Source organism: Cavia porcellus, unplaced genomic scaffold (genome assembly GCF_034190915.1).
Source record: "Cavia porcellus strain 051 isolate PalLab524CR breed Dunkin Hartley unplaced genomic scaffold, mCavPor4.1 scaffold_15, whole genome shotgun sequence".
NCBI lineage: Eukaryota > Metazoa > Chordata > Mammalia > Rodentia > Caviidae > Cavia > Cavia porcellus.
In genome coordinates, this window is record NW_026947498.1 from 74926967 (window position 1) to 74950495 (window position 23529).

The 23529-nt window shown below is 46.5% G+C and overlaps 1 protein-coding gene across 3 annotated transcripts in view; it reads left to right on the forward strand.

Annotated features, from left to right (window-relative positions):
- The first annotated feature begins 2920 nt into the window (after window positions 1–2920).
- Window positions 2921–23529, forward strand: part of Irak2 (interleukin 1 receptor associated kinase 2) — a 69387-nt gene continuing 48778 nt past the window's right edge. For 2 of the 3 annotated variants that reach the window (XM_013146285.3, XM_063225254.1), the window contains exons 1-2: window positions 2921–3076; window positions 21089–21271. In XM_013146285.3, coding sequence (XP_013001739.1) covers window positions 2983–3076; window positions 21089–21271 — 277 coding nt within the window. In that variant the 5' untranslated portion in view covers window positions 2921–2982. Of the gene's footprint in view, window positions 3077–9458; window positions 9646–21088; window positions 21272–23529 lie in introns of those variants that run through there. The other variant, XM_013146286.3, reaches the window with a different exon arrangement.

Sequence of the window (23529 nt, forward strand, 5' to 3'; positions counted from 1 at the left end):
ACTATCCCTGGCCAGGACTCAGGTCATGATAGAACTCCAAGACTGATGGGGTCTGCTTTCAAAATAGCACTGCACTGGGCATGGTGCATGCGTGTAATCTCAGCACTCAGGAGGCTCAGGCAGTGTTGTAGTCAGGGTTGTACACAGAGAACAATTAGGATTAAGACATGGAGTTTATAATATTTTTATAATGGTCACCGGGAGTTAACACAGGAAAACGCAGGAAATCTATCCACAACACCAAACACATAGATTATTTAGTCAAGAGCCTAAATCCCACAGCACATGTCCCACATGAGTCCAGATAAAAACCCAGAGCGCAGGACAGTGCCTCCCACCAGTCCAACTGGAGGTCCAGAGCCCACAAGAAGTCTCTTTTACGGATCCATGCCAGGAACATCCAAGGGTCAGCGGTGGAAGCCAGAAAGTCTATGCCAGCAGGATGAAGGAGCTGTGCTAGTGGAATGAGGGTTCTACGCTGGAGCTGCAAAGTCACACAACAAAGACCAGGGCTGTCCTGAAAGGCACCACAGCTGTCCTCAGTGACACGGAGGCCCTGAGCTCCTCCTCCGACAAGCACAGTCGGGTACATGCCAGGAAGCAGTGTGACGAGCTCATCCTGGAGACCAAGCAGCACATGTCTTCCCCTCTGGAGCCAGGAAGCAATGCTCGATGTGAGGACCAAAGCTTTTCCAGGAGAACCAACAGCTCAGACAGCGACTTGTAGGAGAACCCACAATGCCTCTTTAACGCCTCAACCCTCAACACCTCCCTTCTTCTTCACCTATTTATCCTGGCAACCCTCCTCAGGTGGAGCATCTCCGCCCAATGCATGCTGATGTAATCCAGCTGGCGTTAAGTTGACCACCAGTTCTTAACCCGTAACAGGCAGGAAGACTGCCTCAAGTGTGAGGTCAGTCGAGGTCAGCTTTAACTACATAGCAAGACTTTGCCTCAGAAAACAAAAACCAAAAAAATGAAATAGCGATGGCATAAAAGGAAAACAAGTCAAAAAAGCCACGTGTGGCATCACACCCCTGTAGTCTTGGTGTGCTGGGAAGCTGAGGCAGGGTGGTCTGAAGCTCTAGCCCAACCTGGACAATATAATGAATTAGCAAAACCTTGATTCAAAACTGAGTTTGGGGGCATGCTAGGGCTGTAGCTCAATCAAAGTCCCCAGTGCTGCTGAGTAAATAAATGAATAAATAAAACAAAAAAATGCCAAGAGCATCTGCCATTTTGGGGGTCCATTTTCTGCCCAAGCCCTGTTAGTAGCTGTTCTTTATGGGAAGTACAATTTGGTTTCATCCACTTTTATTACAGCTCTCAAGTAGAAATGATGAGTTTTACTCTCCAGAAGTGGAAAACAAGGCTGACAAGCGAAATGTGTGGTCTAGGGTTACTGGGGACCTGCCAAGATCCCCTGTCTCCCAAATGAGTGTATAGTGAAGGCTTAAATAAATGAGACAAATAGTATGATTTTAGGGCTCCAGGAGGATCAAAACCCTCTAGCAGAGTTCAAGGCTCTGAGGGCTGAGACAAAGAGCTTCTCTGGGTGCCTGTATTTATCAGGGTTTCAAACAGAGAGGGGATACTGAGGAAAGTGCAGGAACTGAGCAGGACCTTGGGAGTCACTTCAAAGACTTCTCCAAGTAGTAAATATGCCAGTTTAGGAGAACTGTCTTATCTCCAGGATGACAGTTATGCAGGAGTGAGATGCCTGCAGATGAGTCTCTATCCACTTAATTGGTATTTGAGCCAGGTGTCCTCAGCTGTGGCCTTATCTTGTCCTTTGAGACATCTCTGGCCTCACAGGCCACTACAGGCCTCAGCCAGGACCAGAGATTCATAGAGGCTCACTTACTATGAATCAGCTTCCCATCTCCAGACAAGGGGCCGAGGCCTAGGACAGACTCACGGAGTAGCTAATTTTAAGTCCTGCTCAGAGCTGCTTCATATGGTCTCCAACATGGGGTCACAAAGCCTGCCGGTGGCTGAACTGGGACTTGGTCCTAGGACTTCTCACTTCGATACCAGTTTCTGTCCTTGGAAGCCACATTCCTTCACTAGCTACAAGTTGCACTTTGATGCCGCCTAGCCCCGTGAAACCTATTTATGGTTGAATAAAATGGGGATAATAAGTGGATGTGATGGCGGGTGCCTATAATCCTACTTAGGAGGCTGAGATGGGAGGATCTCTTCATGCCAGGAGTTTGAGGCCAACCGGGCCAACATAGTGAGACTCAGTCTCAGCAAGAACAAAAACTAGCTCTTAGGATACAATGTAGTGAGAATTATATCTGATCACTCATGCAAAAGCACACTGTAAACTGGGGTGGTGGTGCACACCTGTAACCCCAACACCTTCCTCAAAGTGTCAATGTAAGGAATAAGTAACCCAAGTGAAGTCTGCAGACAGTGAGTGCCCAACGAGTACAGCACAACTAGTATAAGAGCTGTTGCTCCTGCCCTGCATTACCATGTGGTTTGCCCCACAGTCCCTGTTCTGCCAGTCGTATCCTGCAGCTCTGAGACACTGTGGTTGGTAACCAGCCACCCCGTCTAATGCTCTAGACTTTACTCCCTAACCTGACCTACCCCTTTCATATATCCACCCACTGTCGGCTTCCACTGCGGTGGGCGCCGCGCCAGAGTGGAACCCAGGGCCTGTGCCTGCGAGGCCTCTGGTTTTCTCAGCACTGGGGATCAAACCCAGGGCCTTCGCCCTGAGCTACATCTTCAGCCCTTTTGCTATTTTTCTTTTTATTTACTTTCCCTTTTTCTGTTTATTTTGAGCGAGGATCTCACGAAGGTGACCGAGGCTGGGCTGGCTTTGCGGTTCCGCTGCCGTCTCTGAGCTCTGGGACCACAGCTGGCCACGCCCGGCTCTTCACTGTGCGGTTGACGCGCGGCCAGCGCTCTCCGGCCAGCAGGGGGCGCCGCCCCGGCCTCGCGGCTGCCGCTGCCCGCGCCGGCTCCGCCATGGCCGGCTTCATCTACCAGCTGCCCGCCCGCGTGCTGGACGAGCTGTGCCGCAGCCTGGACGCGCTCAGCGAGTGCGACTGGATGCAGCTGGGTGAGTGTGACCGCCGGGCGGGGGCCTGGCCGGGCGCGGGCAGCTGTGCTCCGCCTCCCGCGGGGAAGACCGAGCCCAGCACTCCGGGAACTGGTGACTCGGCAAGACCCAGCCTCAGATTAAAGAATAAGTGTGGTGGTTTAGAGGTGTAGTTTAGTATGAAAACATTGGGTTAAATCCCCACTATGAAGAAAAAAATAGAAAAAAAAAAAAAAAAAAAGAAAGAAAAGGAAGTAACTTGCCTGAGAGCTTGGGATGGCGCGGTGGCAGAGTGGATGGGATTCGAACTCAGGCCCTGGACAGTAACTCGTGCTTGATAACTAAGTGACTGCCTGTGTGTCTTAGCGCCCCAGACAGGGACCTGTATTCTGGGGCCCCACACTTCCTCGCCCCTGACTTGTGGCCAGTTTCTCACTCTCCTTGACTTTCGTTTCTCGGCTGTACACTGGAGAGGAAATGATAACTTTTTAAATTGTTGTTGTTGTTGTCTTTTTGAGATAGGGTCTGACTATGCAGTTCAGGCTGGACTTGAGCTCACTTTGTAGCCCAGGCTGGTCTCAAATTTGCTATGATCCTGCTGCCTCAACCTCTCTTGAGTGCTGGGATTACCGGCATGTACCACCACGTGAGACAGGCCTTCCTATAACTAGCCTGTCACTATGTAACCCAGAATATTTTTTTTTAACCCAAGGGTGGACTTTATTACACCAGTTTACCAATTTTTCTGGAGAGTCAAAAACTTTGCTCTCTAATGGGTAGTTGTGGTGGTCTTGAACTTACATTGATCCTCCTGCCTCAGCCTCCTCGGTGCTGGAATTATAGGTTAGGCCACCATGCCCAGCCCATAGCTTCTTAATAATTTCACAATGAAAATATTGTGCAGAAAAGAACCTCCCCCCCAGTGTAGATGTTCTTAATAAACCATGAGAAAGTGTTACAGTTTTTACTTTTATGTTGTGATTTAAGTCAGTGTAACTGGTGCTGCTTAATTGTTAAGTGTAGTAGTATATTTTCTAGTGAATGCTGTTGAACCCCAAGAATGAGATGCCAAGATGTTGTCCAAAAACAGGACAAGACTTTTTTTTTTTAATCGGTACTGGGGATCGAACTCAGGACTGCCTGCTTGCAAGGCAGGTTCTTATGCTGCTGAGCTAAATCTCCAGCCCCGGCAAAACATTTTTTAAAAGAAAAAGAAGCGCTTTATTTAAGCTGGTACCCAGCAACACAGTGCAGTTGGAGTTTGCAAAGCTGTGTAACTAGGTTAGATTTTTGGAAGGAAAAAAAATACAAAGCAGAGGTGGGAGGGGATAAGGGTGGAGAAGGCTTTTGCTATTTGGCCTGGGGACAGAGTTCTTTGCTTAATCAGTTGCCTTTACAGGAGGGGGACAAAGGTTGACACAGAATACAGGGTTACCAGGTAATGACACATACAGAACAGAATGGCAGCATTTTTGTTAGAGCACAACAAATGCTTTATTAAATATGCCTTTCACACAAAAGAATGTGTAACACATAGAGTGGAAAGAATACCAAATGATGAGCCTGTGTTATCTCTGTGGTTTGAGTTAACTGCACATGTTTTAACACAGGCCGAGTGGTCGTCAGTCAGGGGCCATTAGGAGCCTGGGACATTTCTTTAGACACTTGGGTCTTCACAGAGTGGAGGATGAGTGAGGATGCCAGCAGGGCACAGGACAGGTGTTGGCGGAGGTGCAGCAGTCCCGACTTCACCCTGGCTCATGAGGAAGCACTTGGCAAACAACTTCCCAGCAAAGCCTTGCTCCAGTGCTGCTGTGCAGACTAGCTTCTCTCCTATGCTCTTTTCCTGTTGTTTGTTCATGTTTTTGCGGTGCTGGGGATTGAACCCAAGGCTCTGCTGTTTGCTGTGATGACTGGAAAGGCAACAGCTGCCTGAGGTGTCACTGTTACGGCATAGGTGTGTCTGTCTCCCCACCAGGGCCAGCAAAGAATTGAACAAGACACACAGGAGGGGTGGGCACAAGGCACAAGGCTGTTTACTGCGGGGAAAGTGCAGCCTTGGGTGTGCGCCACAGTGCCTGTCCATCTTAGGGTCCAGGCCAAGGGACTCTGGCCAGGATTCGCTGTCAGGACAGCAGGCACAGCCACAGGTGGTACCCCGGGTGTCCTGAGGTTGGCCTTCTTTCCTTTTCCTAGACTGTGGGCAGGGCCAGGGCTGGTGGCTACCCGGCTAACTCCTCATGCTGGGAAAGGAAGTTGTTTGGGGTTGGGTGTTTTGAGTTAGGGGCTCGTCCTCTACCCCAGACTAGCCTCAAATTCAGGCTGGCCCTTCTTCCTCTATGAACCCAGTGCCAGCCTAGCTGCCAAGAGTCCCCAGGGATCCAAGTGCAGTGCTGAGACCAAGGTGCAGGACTCCAAAGCAGTTAGTGTTTGTTCCCCAGGCTCCTGCTGAGGAGAGCTGGGGAGGTGGATCTGTGGAGGGTAGGGAGGGCTCCAGCAGCAGCAGAGAGTGATCCCCAGCATGTGGGTCTCCTGCCTCACAGGCTGTGAAACACACCCAGCTCAAGCTCTGTAAATTCCAGGTATGATAGGAGTTTTCTGCCTGAGGAGCAGCTGGAAATTTTTTTCTCATTCTTAGATTGTCTCTTCATTCTGTTGGTTGTTTCTTTTGCTGTGCAAAAGCTTAATTTGATATAATCCTGTGTGTTGATTCTTGGTACTATTTCCTGTGCAACTGGGGTTCTGTCCAGAAAGTCCTTACCTGTGATAGCCAGGCCTGGGACACAGAACATCCTCTGCAGACCAGTATCAGGGCCGACCAGTTCACAATTGCCAAAACCCAAACAGCCGGCAGCTTAACAAGCTGGGGAGAGACCCTTAACAAGCATGGGACACCACCAATGGCTGGGGCAGGTGCCTGCTGAGCTCTCTGTGGTCACCCCAGCTCCACAGAAACATGGACTGCTGCAGGCACGGCAGTAAGACCTCAGCAGGACAACGGCAATCAATCGCTAGCATTACTGGGGAAGCCTGTGAGGGGCTGGGGTGGCTTCAGGAGCAGTGCTTTCAAAAGGCTCTCACTGGGGGCTGGGGATTTAGCTCAGCGGCATAAGGGCCTGCCTTACAAGCAGGCAGCCTTGAGTTCTCCCTGGTACTGATTAAAAAAAAAAAAAAAAAAGCTCTCACTATGTAGCCCAGACTGGTCTTGAGCTAGCTATGTGTTTGTTTGCCACTGGGAATTGAACCCAGGGCTTGTGTACACTATGGAAATACTCTACCTGTGAGCTGCATTTCCAGACCTGACTTCAAACTGGGGATCATCTTGTCTCAGCCATTCAAGTTCTGGGATTGCAGGTGTGTACCTCCATGCCCAGCTAGTACCATGAAATTTCTCTTGAAGTCATAGGCAAAGACTTTTTTCCCTTTTTTTGCTACATAATTCAAGTTGATCTTGAAGTCACTATGCAGCCCATTATGACTTAAAATTTGTGGAGATCCCTCTGCCTCAGTCTCCCAAGTGCTGGGATTATAAACATGTGCTGTCATGGGGTGTGTCCTGGGGGCAGGGGGACAGCCGAATCCAGTGGTGACTTCCTCGCTCTTTCTTTTTTTTTTTTTTAAATTAAATTTTATTTTATTTAAGGAGAAAAAGAAAAAAAAAAAGCAGAGAAAGGGTACAAGTTATACAGATTTACAGAAAAAAATAAACAGTAGGGAATCACTAGTTAATGGATTACATTTTGTCATCTTAGAAATAATTGTTCAAGTTACAAAATTAAAGCTTATAAAGTGGACATTCCAACAGTGAGACTGCAAATAGTTCTGTTCAATGATCCAACAATACTCAGTAATATCATTATCTATCTTATACTCTTTAATATACATGCAGTTATATCGTTTAGAGCACTTTCTTTTCCTCTCTTTTGTACAATGACAATTACACATTTTGGGTTTTGTTGCTCCCACAGTTCTTGTTATTACTTTTTTGGAAGAGAGTAGAACCAAATGTGACATAACAGAAGAGAGTCAATCAAATCAAAAGGGTGGACGTAATAGATAATGTAATCCTCGCTCTTTCTTGTTCCAGTCTTGTACCTGGTGTGATGTGATGTGACATTTTCTGCTGGTGTGTGTGTTTCCCCGGTTAGTAGCTGAGTGTCTTCTCAGTGCAGGTTGGCCATTCCCGCGTACTTTTCAGAGGACACTTCTGAGTTTGTAGGCCTAGAGACACAGGTGGCCCCAGCGCCCCGAGGGCATCAGCAGCTGCCCAAGGCCATGCAGGTAGAGCCCAGGACTGCCTGTGCCAGGCCTGCCCTGCCTGACCTCCTCCTCGTGCCTGATCTTACCTGCCTCCCCTGCCCAGCCTGCTTGGTCCTGACACAGGGTCCTGCACTTGCTGCTCTCCTGGCCTCCCCTTGCTGGCCTTCTGATCTGTTTGCTCTTGCTGTTGTGACAGGTCCCTCACACCACATGGTGTCCAGGTCCCGCAGGCCGTCACTTGGCCTGGAACGCTGCTCTGCCCCCACATCTGCTCTGACCTGACACTCCTGCCTGCCCTGGGGATCACAGTGGCTGATTTGGTGACCCAGGGTGATCTCTGGTTTCTAAATCTTCATGTAATCCCCTCTGCAGAGTCCCCTTTGCTATGCAAAGTGCCATGTACATATACACCAAGCTAGGGGTTTGGGTGTCTTGGGGTGGTACTGTCCCCATTGCTGTGTCCCTGCAGGTCAGTTCACAGGCTCATTCCAGGGGCCCCTCCTGGGCCTATTTCTTCGCCCTGGTCACCATGCTTGGGTGTTACCACATTCCTGACCTCTCTGAGACCTTCTCTCTGAGAGTAGGTGCTGAGCCGAGGGCGTGCACCGGGCCCTGGCCATGCCGACCTCCTGGGACCGAGGCTGCCTGCAGGACAGGCCTTTGCCCCTGCTTGGGTCCTGGTGCTGACCCCATGAGAGAGTGGGAAGTGATGGCCCTTGAGCCACTGTGGTCTGGGAGAGATGGTGTGAGGTGTGGGACGCTAGGAAGTGACTCAGCAAACCCCCAGCCATGGAGCTGTATCATGTTCTGGGGTTGATGCTTGGAAGACTGTCCAGCTGCGTCATGGGTGGCTCCCGGTACCCGTGGCTGTCACGGGCCTGTGTCACGGTCCTGGAGTCCCTCACCCAGGCTGCTCGGGGTCTCCTGGGCTCCCCTCAGGCTCTTCTGGGCCCGCATGTGCCATCCTTGTGTGCATGCCAGCTGTGTGCTCAGGCTGGACCGCTTTGTTGTACCTGCCTTTGCCTTGTTGGTGGTGCTTCCCTCAGGGTGCTGGGAGACTCAAAAAGTGGGTTGCAGAGGTACTGAGGGTTCCCTTATCTCACAGGGAGGAGCTGCTTGGTCTGGAGAAGGGGCATTTCAGCAGGTTGTGCCCATCTGCTTTGGAGGACATGCAGGGTGGCTCGGTGAGCTTGAGAAGGCGTGGAGTGCTGGACTCCACATGAGAATCCTCGGTCATCATACGCTGGAGATAATGTGTACTGCTGCCATATCCTCACTTGATCCTCTTGGCCACTCTGAGGGAGAGGCTTCTCCTGTAGTTCTTTGGTAGATGAGGAAACTGAGGCTCAAGCAGCAGTGAAGGGCCTTCTTCAAATGTATAGCAAATAAGTGGCTGATATAGGATTTGAACCCATGCCTCTGAAGCACCTGGTCTGGCTTCTGAACCACCCCTGTCCTGTCTTGCTGATTTATGTGTGAGCTAGCTTTCCATTCCTGGAGCAAATACCCATGATCAAATTTCACAGATAGTCTCTGTGGCTCACGGTGGCTGAAGCCTCAGTCCCTGGTCATCTGGCCGTTGTGGCCTGTGGCCTGTGGAGAGATAGCACCTCAGGGCAGGAGCACAGGGTAGAAAAGCCGTGCCCATCATGGTGCCAGGAATGCCATGATGGGAGACAGCCACACCAGGGTTCCCTGTCCCCTTCAAGGGAGGTCCTCAGTGAGGGGAAGACTCTCCCTCAGGAGAGTCTGCTTTCACTTCCCCAAGAGTGCTGGGCCTTTCACACAAGGGCCTCTGGGGACATTCAGGATCGATTAAGCTGGGTGTGGTGCATACCCGTCATTTCAGCACTCAAGGTTGAGGCCGAGGATCATGGATTCCAGGCCTTCCTGGGCTGCTTGGTGAATTTGAGGCCAGCTCCAACTACATGGTGAGAGCCTGTCCTCAGACAAACAAGCCAACAAACAAGACCCAGGCTCCAGCAAGTGCATGTGGTTTTCTATCTGTAGGAAAAACCCTGGGAGCTGAGCTGTTAGTGGTTTCCTCTGGTCTTCCTGGTAACATGGTCATGCAACTTTTACTTCTGCTTCCCAAGTGCCCTGCGGTGACCAGGTGTCACTTGCTTAGTTAGCAGGAGCTCTTGGCCATGACTCGTCCCATCTCAGTGATGACCCCATGCTGGACTATGGGTGATGATGATGGCCAGACCTCTGACTTTAGCTGTCTTGCTTATGTGTGCCCCTGAAGGGCCACTCTGAGTTCGCTTCCTGCTTCTCCAGGGTGCAGTGCAGTGCTTGGCTTGTTTTCCCGTGGCCCTTCCACTTCCTGGGTGAGTAGTAAGTGGGACAGCGGCTCCCTGTGGCAGGAGAGGGGAGGGTGGCAGGCGGGGTGCCTTCTTCATCCTGCTGCTGTCTTCTCTGCGTGGCTGGGATTTGGCCTGGGATTTCCAGTGACTGGGGTTGCAACTCTGGAACTTTCCATACCAGCCGGTGCTTCTCCCCTAGGGCAGAGGGTTGTGCAATGTGATGGGTGGGGGTGTGCTCCTTGCTGGGGATCCCCCGGCTGGCCCCACGGAAGCCTGGGACTGCCCTGCCTGAGTTCCCTGGGCGTGTGTTACTGTAGCTATCATTGAGTGGTACACTGTGCATGCTTGGCGACCGTGAACAAATGTGTGACCAGTGAATGGTCTGGAATGGAGGGATTTTTTTTTTAAAGAGGAAAAAATAAAATTTTAAAACAGGATAATAAAAGGGTAACAGTGGTTAATACACTGCATATTATCTTTACTCAGAGTATATGTATCGGCATTTACTTGTCCAAACAGTATTAGCACAAACCTTTCTTTTCAACGAACTAAGAGAAATTAGTAGTATCTCAACTTTCACATAGTATATAGTATATAGTATATAGTGTATATATATATTTTTTTCATTTTCCTTCCTTATTTTCTCCGTTCCCTCGTCCCTCATTTTGAAGCTTTTTCCCATTTTACAAATTTTATTATACATTTTGGATCTTATTTAATCTTTCAGCTTCCCATACTAGGGAAGAAATAGAATGTTTACACATATGTGTCTGGTTTATTTTACTTATGAGTATGGTCTCCAGTTTTATCCATTTACCTATAAAAGCCTCCAGTTTATCCTTCCTTGTGACTGAGTAGCATTCCATTGCATAAAAAGACCACATCTTTTGTATCCATTCCTGGTAGAGGAGCTTTTGGGTTGTTTCCAAAATCTAGCTATTACAAATTGTGCTGCTATAAGCATAGGTGCCCATGTATTGGTGTAGTATAATGTTTTTAATTCTTTTGAAAAGATACTCTAAAAGGGTAATGGTGAGTCAAATGTGAACTCCAGAGGTTTTTTTTTAGACAGGGTCTCACATTGTAGTTCAGGTTGGCCTTGAACTCTCTGTGTAACCGAGGCTGGCCTTGAACTCACAGATCCTCCTGCATCAGTGTCCTGAGTCCTGGGATGGGCGTGTACCTTGCCCAGCTATTTTATATCTATCTGTTCATCCATCCATCTATAGATATCTGTTTGTATATTAATCTACCTAGCAATCTTTTTTGTAGTACTAGATTGAACCCAGGACCAGAACCACACCCCCAGCTGTTTTTTAATTTTTAATGTTGAGATGGGGTCTTGCTAAGTCACTCAGTTACTCAAGCTGGGCTAGGATTTATGATCTGTCTGCTTCAGCCTCTCAGAGTGCTGGAATTACAGGCATGCATCACCGTGTCCTGCTGTGTCTGATCCTGGGGACTGAACCCAAGGGCTCACACAGGCTTGGTGAGTACTCTGCTACACTGTACATCTCCATTCTGAATATGTTCTGGGGTGTGTGTGTGTGTGTGTACATGCAGATGTATTTACGACCAGAATCTTGGAAGGACTGAAGTTTGTGAACCGAGGCACCACCATATTAATTTCTTTTTAAAATTTTTATTTATTCATTTATTTATTTTAAAGAGAATAAAACCAAGGAAAGTAAGACAGAATAAAACCAATCAAAACAAACCAGTGTAAGTGATACAGGACTTCAAAACAATACGTAATCAATAATAGTTACCATAATGCCTCTTGTCTTCAAAATAGCTGCAGATACTTTCAGACATAGTAAAAATCAAACAGAGCATAACAGAATAGAATCAATAAAAACAAAACAATGAATGTAATAAAGGACTTCAAAACAAGACAGTAGTAAATCCAAATTGACTACCGTAATAGATCTTGTTATCTTTGAAATAGCTGCTCATGCCTTCGGATATAACAAAATCAAACAAAACAGAATAAAACCCAACCCAACAAAACAATGAAAATGATACACGACTTCGAAACAAAATAGTAGGGCATACTGGCTACTGCCTTCAGAAGAAGACACCTCCTAGATGCCACACTGTGTACCTCAGTTCTCTCAATAGATGATCAGCCCACTGGGGTTGGGGCCACTGAAGCTGAATACACGTGCAGGGCTGTGACGTGGCCCGGGCATGGCTGAACTGAGAATGAGGAGACACCTCAGCTGAGGCCACCTGAGGCTTTCTGGGTAGTTTTCCTTAATTAGCATTGTCTGTTGCTCTGAGGGGCCCTTGAACCCATCCAAGATCTTGCTCAGGTTTCCTGTGTTTTCCACTCAGCTTCTTGCGTGTTCTGATTAAATACGGGCTGCCCGTATACAGGGCCAGTCAGCCTGCTGGCTAGCAGAGTTACAAGCTCTGTGGAGGATCTGAGTCCTCCAGGAGCGCTAAAGATCATGCCACTTGTCTTATTTCTTTGGGCCTTCACTGTGCACCCCTTTGGGGGTTTGGGGATCTAGGCACAGACCCCAGCACACTGGCCCTAGACCTGCAAGGTCAGTGAAACACCAAACACTACAAGCTTCAAGTTCCATTTTACCTCAATAACTGTCATTGCAGCCTGAGTTTCTCTGAATCAGCCAGTCGCGTATTGGGGTGGCGTGGGGGTAGGATTGGCTCTTCTTGTTTGCCAGCTGCGGAGCTGGAAGGTGCTGGGGTCTGGCTGTCCTCCCCCCAGAGGTGGCCCACGAGTGGTGCTGGTTCGCAGGGAGGGCTCGCTTCTTGGTGAGTCTTGTTCTGTATCCCCGCAGTCTGAGAATGGCGCTGACTCACGGGAAAGGCTTGGGTCTGGCTGTCCCCTCGCCCACGGTGCCCACACATGGTGCTGATTTGCAGGGCACCGCCGTATTAATTTCGTGGTGAAAGATGAAAAGCAGTGGCACATCCCTTTTATTATTGCCAACAGGAGCTTCCTGCACATTTGGCCTGTGCTTTGGGGTTGGTAAAGGGTTTTCACATCCAGTGGCTATTTTTCTCGCCTTTTCATTGGTCCTGGGGCTGAACTCAGGCCTCCCACATGCTGGGCAAGCCCTCTGTCAGGAGCTGCATCTCTGCCCTTTTTATTTTATTTTGAAGTATGTCGTGAGTGTCTTAGAGCACTCTGAACTCCGGGAAAGGTAAACACGCACACACGCCTGATCGGGACACGGGGGGTACAGTGCTCGGAAAGGAAGACAGGACACGGCACCTTTACTGTCTGCACCACGTTACACTGCACTGCACGCACAATCTTTATTTTAGGATTCATATATAGTAAACCAGATCAGTTCACAGAGCCCAGATAATTAAGTAGTGAAAAGGCATTCTTTGTGGCAAGCTACAACGTGACAGACTACAATGTTTATTTTAAAGCTATCTAAGTGAAGTAAATAATCACAACCAGTTCTCATAACTTCTCTAGCCCAGGAAGAAATTCATTAGCTCAAGAATGTTGTTAATTTGTCTGCTGTTAGTGTCACAAAGGGTGGCCAGCCACTTCCTCAAGACTTCTGCAAAACAAAGCCAGCTCACAGTATGGATTCCAGAGGGTGAGGGGTCTCACTGAGAACAGGCATTCCTATTCTACCTCCGTCTCGCATACCAGGGCGGCTATTGTAAATTGCAGGTTAGAGGGGGTTGGGCCTACAAAGTGACACCTCATCCCCCACACTTCCTTCCTTTTTATTTTTTTAACAACAATTTCCATAAGATCAGGTTATTAATAGTATTTCGTCTTATGCAGTAAAAATACACAAGAACTATGGCAATGAGAACTATAATTAAACTAAGTCCCATGCCACTTAAAGTGTGGGTTATGCTCTGCCAGATTCCTTTGGAATCTAATCCTTTCAAAGATTGAGCAAGCAATTGCGCGAATTGTGCTAGGGATTCATCATCATTTTGCTTTGCAAAATCCTTGTCAATTTGATTATGCAAAGATTCTATTTCCTCCTGGGCAGAGGTGTTTCCATTTAGATACATTCTAATCACTTCCCATTCATATTCTGTTTGATTATAAGGTCGTTGGGTTATACAGAAAGTAGTTGAATTCCAATCACATTTTAAAAACACTTGATGCTGAAGAGCCAATATTTTTCTACCCATCCATTCAACTGTTTGTTTAAGGAGGTCTATTTGTTGTTGTAGTTTGGCGTTTATTTGCCACTGAGTTAACCAAAGTTCATGAGAATTTTCATGCCATAATTCTACAACATGTTTTTCTTGCAAAGAGGTTTGTAAAGCTATTCCTGAGACTGCTGCTAGGGAGGCTACAGTTATCAGACTTAACAGTACAGCAACCACTATTCCAATAAATCTTTTTGTACGTTTTAACAGATGTTTAAAAAATTCAGTAGTAACAGAAATTACTGGGTCTTGAGACCATGGTCGAGTTAAATTTACAGGCAACCAAATATGAGTTTTTTGTTGTAACAGCATAACTGTATAAGGCTTAGTGAAATTTAGTGTGCTATTTAAGCATGTAAACAATTGACAATTTAAACAAGTACAAGAAAAATGTGTAAAATTAAAAGTTCCCACTAAAAAGACATAAGGCAGAGGTGCACAAACAGTAATATTATACATTTTAAACCTAGTAAAATTATAAGTAGTAGATACAGATCGACTAGTCCCTGAATAGGAAACATTGTACAAGGTTACAGGTTGCATAGCAGCTGGAATCTTTCAAATATGATTTTGAAGGTGATGAGGGTATTCTTCGGCTGCAACAGCAGGGTTAGCGATTCCACCATCTCCCCACCACAAAAGAGACGTCTTCTCAGTCCCCGAAGCAACGGTGAGCAAGGCACATAAAGCTAAAAACAAGTTTTCAGGGTTTAAAGGCTTTCCTGCTTGAAGGACAAGCCGTTGCCCTTCTATGGTCAATTTCTTTAATTGTCCCCATGTAGGGAGGGGATTTAAATTTGGTCGCTGTGAGCGGCGAGAATTTCTTAGCTGTAATCTGGCCATGGCTGCGATAGGAACAAGCTCAGCATCTTCAGCCTCTAGCTGGTTTCGCGCTCGCTTCTGAAGGCACGGTTCCGGTTCCTTGGGGAGTTGTCTCCGGGACTGGCGAACAGGGTCTGGAGGCGCGGATCCTGATCCATCGTCCAGGGACCCACTGCTGAATTCCATTTTCTGTGGAGATATAACCAAAACCTTTCCCCTTATAGAGCAGTGTGCCCTTCTCCCATTCAGCCTCTGGAGCTGTTTTAGTCCAAATAGGTTCATTAATTACATAGGGCTGTTGTTGCTGTTCGAAATGTCTTTCAGCTCTTGTTAATATTTCACCTTGTGGTAAATTGAGAAAATTTAAAATAAACAATGCTTGATGCAGTAATATTTTTGGACTGTTTTGCAATTTAAACAGTATTGGTATCTGAATATCCTCCTGACTCCTCCTTTTTAATTTTTTAATTTGCAACTTAAGAGTGCCATGTGCTCTTTTAACAATAGCTTGACCCTGGGGGTTATATTCAATCCCTGTAATATGAATAATATTATGGAGATCACAAAATTGTTTAAATGTTCTGCTAGTATAAGCAGGTCCATTATCTGTTTTGATTTTAGAAGGAATTCCCATAACTGTAAAAGTCTCCAATAAATGTACAATAACATTTTTAGTGGATTCTCCCTGTTGAGCAGTAGCCCATAGAAATGAAGAATAGGTATCAATAACTACATGTACATAAGAAAGCCGACCAAAAGAAGGTACATGTGTAATATCCATTTGCCATAACTCATTAGGTTGAGTTCCTCGAGGGTTGACACCTGCGGGAATAATTCTTAAATGTAATGGTCTACAAATAGGGCAGGCTTTTACAATCTGTTTAGCTTTTGTAAAAGGTATCTTATATTTAAGATGCAAATGTCCTGCATTTGCATGATTAAATTGATGTTCTTTAACGGGTGTAGTGAACATAACTAAGGAATCCACTGCATTGTTACCTGATACTAATGGTCTGGGTAACTGAGAATGAGAACGTAAATGAGTAATAAAATAAGAATGATTTCTTTTTTGAACATGTATTTGTAAATTTTGAAATAAAGACAATAAGGCAGGCTTATTAGAATATAACACAGCTGAATAGATATTTGTCACTACTCCAACAGAATAGGCTGAATCGGCTATTATATTAATAGGTTGGTTATGAAAATCTAAAAACACTTGCAATATAGCAAAAAGTTCATTTTGTTGTACAGAGTTAAAATTTGTCTGACGTACCCAGTAAGATTTTTGAGTCTAATATGCAGCTTTATTTTTAGATCCATCTGTAAATATAGTCAAAGCTTGTGGAATTGGCTGTACAGCTAGTAAGGTATTAACCACAAATTGTTGACGTCTAAAAAAATCCCATAATTTACTTTTAGGAAAATGATATGAAAAAGTTCCCATGAAATCTGCTAAAGCAATTTGTAAGGTTTCAGTAATTGACAACAAATATTTCCATTGTTCCTTAGTTAAAGGGATAACTATATTGTTTATATCTTCTCCTATCAAAGTTATAGAATGAGCTCTACCATTCATAATTAAAGCTGCAATCATATCGATATACGGTGTGACATTTTTAGATTGCTTAGTTTTAGTGAATACCCATTCTACTGGCATAGCATTCTGACCTAAAACTGCAGAGGGATATTGAAAAGTATTAATAATATATAAAGTTAGAGGCAATTTAGGATCAATCCTAATTAAAAATGCATCCTTAATTCGTTGTTCTACAAACTGTAATTTTTGCTCTGCTTTTGCTGTTAAAGAACGAGGGCTGGATGGATCTGAAGAGCCCTGTAGAGTAGCAAACAAATGCTGTAATGCATGGGTAGGAATACCTAGTGTGGGACGAAGCCAATTAATATCCCCTAATAATTTTTGAAAATCATTTAAAGTGGATAACTTATCTCTCCTAATAGACATTTTTTGTGGAATCACCTTTTGTCTAGTAAGAATATATCCCAAATAATGACTAACTTCTTCCTTTTGAATTTTATCCTGTGCTATTACAAGTCCAAACGGAGAAAAATATTGAGGTAAAGTTTTTAAAATATCTTCTAAAACATTTCTATCACTATATGAGAATAAAATATCATCCATGAAATGAGCCGTATAAACCTGAGGCCATCGTGCACGCACTGGTTTTAATGCTGCATCAACATAAATTTGACATATAGTTGGGGAATTTTTCATTCCTTGGGGTAAAGTTCTCCATTGATATCTTTGATACGGTCTTTGATAATTTGTTTGAGGAATTGAAAAAGCAAACCGTTTTTTATCTTCTGGATGTAATGGAATGTTAAAGAAACAATCTTGTAAATCTATAACATATACAAACCAACCAGCAGGGAGCGCTGAGGGTAAAGGAATACCGGGCTGAAGGGCTCCCATTTGAAATAAGGATGAATTTACAGCACGTAAGTCCGTTAAAAGTCTCCACTTGCCTGATTTCTTTTTTATCACAAATATTGGAGAATTCCAAGGAGATGTGGATGGTTCTATGTGATGTAGAGAAAGTTGTTGATCAATCAATTCCTGCGCTGCCTGTAACTTTTGAGTAGTCAAAGGCCACTGATCTATCCAAATTGGGTCATCATTTTTCCAATTAAGCTTTAAAGGATTCATTTCCCTAAGCTGTAGAAACATATTAAAAATGTATATGAACTCCCCATTGTTCTAATATATCTCTTCCTAAAATAGAAACTGGCACCTCTAAGATATAAGGTTTAATAACAGCAACTTGACCCTCTTCATTTTTTATATGTATATGCATTGTGGCTTGTCCAATTGTATTTACTGGAGTTTTACTTACTCCTTTTATATTACATGGAATAATAGTATAAGTAATATGAGAAGGCCAATCAGTAGGTTTAACAATAGTAATATCCGAGCCTGTATCTATAAGAGCCTGAATTTTCTTATGCTCAATAAAAATATTAATAAGAGGTTGTTGTTGAGATAATTTAGCTGTCCACATTACATTAATAGGGTTAGTGCTGCCGAACCCTCCTGTTCGTTGAACAACAGAGGATCCTATTGGGATATAAGGCAGTAAAATGAGTTGAGCTATACGTTCTCCCTTTAATAATTTATAATCTGTAAGTGAGGACATCAGAATTTGAATTTCTCCAGTATAATCTGCATCTATAATTCCTAAGTGAACAGTAATGCCTTTTTGATTTAAACTAGATCTACCCGTGAGCAAGCCAAAAGTTCCCGCAGGCAGGGAACCAAAAATTCCTGTAGGAATTTTCACGGGAGATTGTCCTCCTCTTAATTTTACATCTTTTAAGGCTGGTATGTCCACTGCGGCACTGTGTTGGGTGGCTGGCTGTAGGGAGAATACGGTAGATTTACCCCATTGATTTGTCCGGGGCCCGGGGTAGGGCCCGTTCTCCCGTTTCCCTTCTGTTCAGCTGAATTAACTTGTTTACTCCTGCATTCACGAGCCCAATGATTTCCCTTCTTGCATTTTGGACATAAGCCAGGAGCTCTAGATCTCTTTTTTTTATCATTGCCTACAAGTTTTGGACAGGCCCTCTTTACATGTCCTGTCTGACCACAATTAAAACATTTTAAAGACTGTTCCTTTTTAGATTGCCAATTAGTCCACGTGGTTGCCATGGTTTCAGCAAACAGTTGCATTTTCCTAGATTCTGAATTTAAATCTTTACATTGTTTTATAAAACTGTCAATCGTTCCAGTATCTTTTATTGAAATTAAAGCCCTTTTGCATTTATCATTAGCATTTTCAAAAGCTAACATTTTTAAGAGATGCTCTTGTAAGTCTTGTCCCACTACTGTTTTTTCTATAACATTTTGAAGTCTTGCAACGAACTCAACATATGGTTCATTGGCTCCTTGCAGAACTTTAGCCCAAGATCCATATTCTGATCCTTTAGGCCGTATTTTATCCCAAGCTTCTAAAGCAATACTTTTTAATTGAGCATGAATCTCTCTTGGAGCTCCTGCCTGATGCTCAACAGTATCAAAGAAACCTGTACCAGAGAGCATGGGATAAGAAATGAGTCTAATATTAGGATCTCGATCGTCAGCATTTTGCCTTGCCTTTTCCGCACAACCTTCTATAAACCACATGTGCCACTGTAAATATTCTGGCTCTTTTAAAAGAATTTTGGCCAAGGCCTTCCAATCATAAGGAGCAAGATTACCATACTGATCTGCTACCGACGTTATTAATTCTTTAGTGTAATGAGCCTGAGGGCCATAAAGGGTTACAGCCTTTTTTAATTTTGCTAAATCATCCATATTAAATGCTTCCCATCTAGGGGGAACTGCCGCTCCATCTATTGGCTGCGGCCTGATTACAGGGAAAGCAAAGGCAGGCTTTTCCTCGTCAGAATCCCCTAATTTTGGTAGATCAGCCAAAGCTAGCTTGGCTTTACTCCAATTAGGGTTAGATGGAGGAGGTGCAGAGGGAACTATAGGCGGGTTCTGCTTAACGGAGAGTTGTTTCACCTCTTGTGTTAAATGCTGTATAGCCTGTAAAATTGGGCGATTGTCATAATTTGATATTGCTGCGGCAGCTAAAGCTGAGTCGGCTGTAGCGGATTTTACTTTCGGTTTGGACGCCTTTTCACTACTTAAAGCGATAGCGTCATTTTGAACTACATTCTGCTCCTCCTCTGTGAGGGGCAATTCCTGAATAACTGGCTTAATTTCTAGTTGAAGATTTTCTACAATATGTTCATCTTCCATAGCTTTTAATAAAGAGTACACAACCGACCAAATAGCCCAAAAACGTAAAGGAATCTTCTCCTCCTGTTGCATAGCCCTTTCTATACTAACCCTTGCCTTCCTCCATACTTCTACATCCAAAGTTCCTTTATCTGGAAACCAAGGATTATATTCTTTAATTGTATCAATACACATATCCAAGTCAGCTGACCTGAGCGATATGCCATATATAGATAATAAATGTTTAAGAATTTTTAAGAAAGGAGAGGAAGCAGATTGTCCCATTTCCCCGTAATAAAATTATACTTACCTTCCTAAGCGACCTTCGGAGTCCCTGTTCGGGCGCCACTTGTCGTGAGTGTCTTAGAGCACTCTGAACTCCGGGAAAGGTAAACACGCACACACGCCTGATCGGGACACGGGGGGTACAGTGCTCGGAAAGGAAGACAGGACACAGCACCTTTACTGTCTGCACCGCGTTACACTGCACTGCACGCACAATCTTTATTTTAGGATTCATATATAGTAAACCCGATCAGTTCACAGAGCCCAGATAATTAAGTAGTGAAAAGGCATTCTTTGTGGCAAGCTACAACGTGACAGACTACAATGTTTATTTTAAAGCTATCTAAGTGAAGTAAATAATCACAACCAGTTCTCATAACTTCTCTAGCCCAGGAAGAAATTCATTAGCTCAAGAATGTTGTTAATTTGTCTGCTGTTAGTGTCACAAAGGGTGGCCAGCCACTTCCTCAAGACTTCTGCAAAACAAAGCCAGCTCACAGTATGGATTCCAGAGGGTGAGGGGTCTCACTGAGAACAGGCATTCCTATTCTACCTCCTTCTCGCATACCAGGGCGGCTATTGTAAATTGCAGGTTAGAGGGGGTTGGGCCTACAAAGTGACACCTCATCCCCCACAGAAGTAGAGTCTTAGAGCTGCTCAGGCTGGCCTTGAACTTGTGATTTTCCTGCCTTGGTCTCCCGGGTAGCTGGGTTCATAAGTGAGTGTCTTTGTGCTTGGCTCCCAGGGGTGCTTGTGATCCTTGTCACAGTCCCACAGTGGTGCTGGGGCATGAGTTCTGTGTTTGCTTATTCCTTCCTAGGTCTGGGCCTCAGACAGCCAGGGCCGAGATGCCCAGGGCCCTGTGGATCCACTAGAGTTGCTCACCTGCTTCCCCCTGGGGCTGGCTTTGCCTGCCTCTGAGCTAGGCTGGGTTCTCTGCTCTGGCACTGAGGCAGTGGACAAAGCAGCTATAGCTCTGCCCATGGAGTCCCACCCAAGACAGGAGACAGCATGGAGGCACCTGCTGTGATATGTGGCCCCAGCACTCACAGCTGCCACCCAAGCCTCGCACTCTTTGTCCTGTGATCATCGCCAGGTTGATGTTTATATTCTATTACCTGTGTGCAAGTCCCCATGAGTGTTCAACAGAGTAAGCATTGGTGGCACACACCAATAGTTGCAGTGCTTTGGGAGGCTGAGGCAGGAGGATCGCAAGTTTGAGCCCAGCCTGGGCAGCTTAGTGATTTAGTGAGATCCTGCCTCAAAATAAAAATAAAAAGGGCTGAGGATTTATCTGAGCATGAAGGCCCTGTGTTCCGTCCCTAGTACTGTAAATGCATGCATACCCACAAGCATATGTGAATATGTAGACAGGAGGAGACATTCAGGACAGGGACGGCCGCCTGCCCAGTCTCTTGGGGAGGGCCAGCTGCTCAGTGTCTCTTGCTTGCTTTGCAGCCTCCTACGTGATCACAGACCTGACCCAGCTGCAGAGGATCAAGGCCATGGAGCGCGTGCAGGGTGTGAGCATCACGAGGGAGCTGCTGTGGTGGTGGGGCATGCGGCAGGCCACAGTGCAGCAGCTGCTTGACCTCCTGGGCCACCTGGAGCTGCACCGCGCTGCCCACATCGTCCGGAGCTGTGAGTGTTTGGCTGCCCCGTGGCCTCAGGGCGTGCTGTGACTCCTGGCTTCTTTGCCCATCTTCTGTGCACACCATGCAAGTGCTCCTCCTTGGAGCTGCCCTGCTGAATGATGTCCCAGCCTTTTGATTTTGTAGTTTTAAGAGAGGGTCATTGTAAGTCACTAAGGTCCTGAGGCTAAGCCTGAACTTGTGATCTTCCTGCCCCAGCCTCTTAAGTGTCTGGTATTATAGGCATGTACTTCTGCCTGGCCAGGACACTTTTACAATATCAGTCACAGTGGATGAGGATGTGGCTCAAGTGGTAGAGAGTGAGGCCAGGGTGTGCCAAGGTCTGGGGATCCTGGAGTTCGGAGGAGCTCTAGAAAAAAGGTAGAAGGGAAGGCACAGAGCAGAGCAGGGTGGGCCCCAGAGTTGTCCTGTGTGGGGTCCTGGGCAGGGGATGACCTGGCCAGATCCACAGACCCAGGCTCAGCTCTCCCTCACTGTCCCTCGGCCTTCTGGATTTGGGACTCTCTCAGAGGGGAACTCAGAGCAAGGAAGCAGGTGGCAGGCCCTGGGGGACACCTGGGGCATCACCGGGGCTGCAGCCCATGCCACCCAGTGACTCCCCAGAACATGGTGTATGCAGGGTACCCGGGCTTTTGTACCTGGTGACTTCCTGTCTGAGTCCAGGAACAGGTGTGAGAGACCCAGCTGATGCGGAGCAGCCACCCCTGCTCCCTGTGTGCTCCAGCGAGGTGGCCCAGTGCCTTCCTCACAGCTGCCACCCAAGTCCCCTTCTATGCCTGGGGGTGCTGCTGCCTGGGGCACAGCTGCTCAGAACCTGCTGCTCATCCCTGGGGCCAGGCCTCATGCTTCCCTGCACGGGCATTGCCTTCGCTGCCCCCACCCTGGAGTGCTGGCACACATGGCCTTGGGCAGTGTGACTGACTCCTGCCAGCTGGGCTGAGACCCAGCGTCTGCTTCTCGGTCTTTTCAGGACCTGACGTGGCAGATGCTGTAATTTGTTTCTCTTGTGCTGAGGATTTAACCCAGGGTCTTTGTGCTGAGTGACATCCCCAGCCTCATTTTTTAAATTTTGAGATAGGGTCTTGCTGAGTCTTAAGTTGCTGAAACTGGGCTCGAGCTTATGATCCTCCTGCCTCAGCTTCCCACAGTGCCAGGATTACACGTGTGTGCTGGCATGCTCGGTGCTGAGAAATGACTGTCGAGCAAATATACTCTGAAACCTGTCCACAGCTTGAGGGAGATTAACTCAGCAGATGAAAAGGGGGTAAGAAGCCCACCAGCCCTGTGCAGTCAGAACTGAGGGTGGGGTGCCAGCCGGTCTGCTTCGGGAGGGTCAACAGGGTGAGGCCTGGGCTGGGCTTCATTTTCCCCAGGATTTGGAGAGTGTGAAGCACCTTTATTAAACACCAGTCCTCGTCCCAGTCAGCACACACACGGTGCAGAATGGGAGAGGTGATACTTCCTGAGCTCAGGTGACAGCACCTTGGGGGCCAGGTCCTGGGCTGAGTGTGGGTGGCACCCAGTGGCTCCTGCGGGTCTTGGGAGCTGCCCTCCTGGGCCGGGGTAGTGGTGATTGAGCCAGGGTTTGGGGCTTCAGGAGACATTAGTGATGTCTCGGCTGGGCCTCCGTTGACGTTCCTTGGGTCTCTGGGAAAGTTTCCTGCCCCACAGCCCTGCTGGTTAAGGCTACAGGGAGAGGGCCAGGCCCATCCCCTGCCCTGGCTGCGCTTGGTAGCGTCTGCACTGGCCAGGCCCTTCTTTCTGTATCTCATGTGTGTTTTGTTTTGCTTTTTGTTTCTCTCATTGGTGGAAGAAGTGCTGTATTTCTCATCACTTCATGGGCACAAGTGTGAGTATGTGTGAGAAGCATTTGATGCCTGTGTCCCCAAAGCCTCTACTCTCAATTGTGGCGTTAGTTGTATGTACGTCACTTTGCATTTGCCTGCTGTTCATCTTTTGGTGGCTTGCTCAGCAGCCCCACCCTGAACAGTTTGAGAACAGATATCTGCCCACGCATTGACTTTTTTTTTTTCCGCAAATGGTAGGCAAGCATCCTGCCACAGAGCTCCAGCCCAGGCTGCTTTTCCATGTGTACTTTCTGGTCTGTTCTGAGCTGAAGAGGCGGGAGTGGTGGTTTATACCCTTGGCATGAGGAAGTCTGGGGCGACAGTTCATCTTTATAAGAAGAAAGCCCTAGTTTTTTTTTTTTTTTTTTTAATCAGTACTGGGGATCAAAATCATGACTGC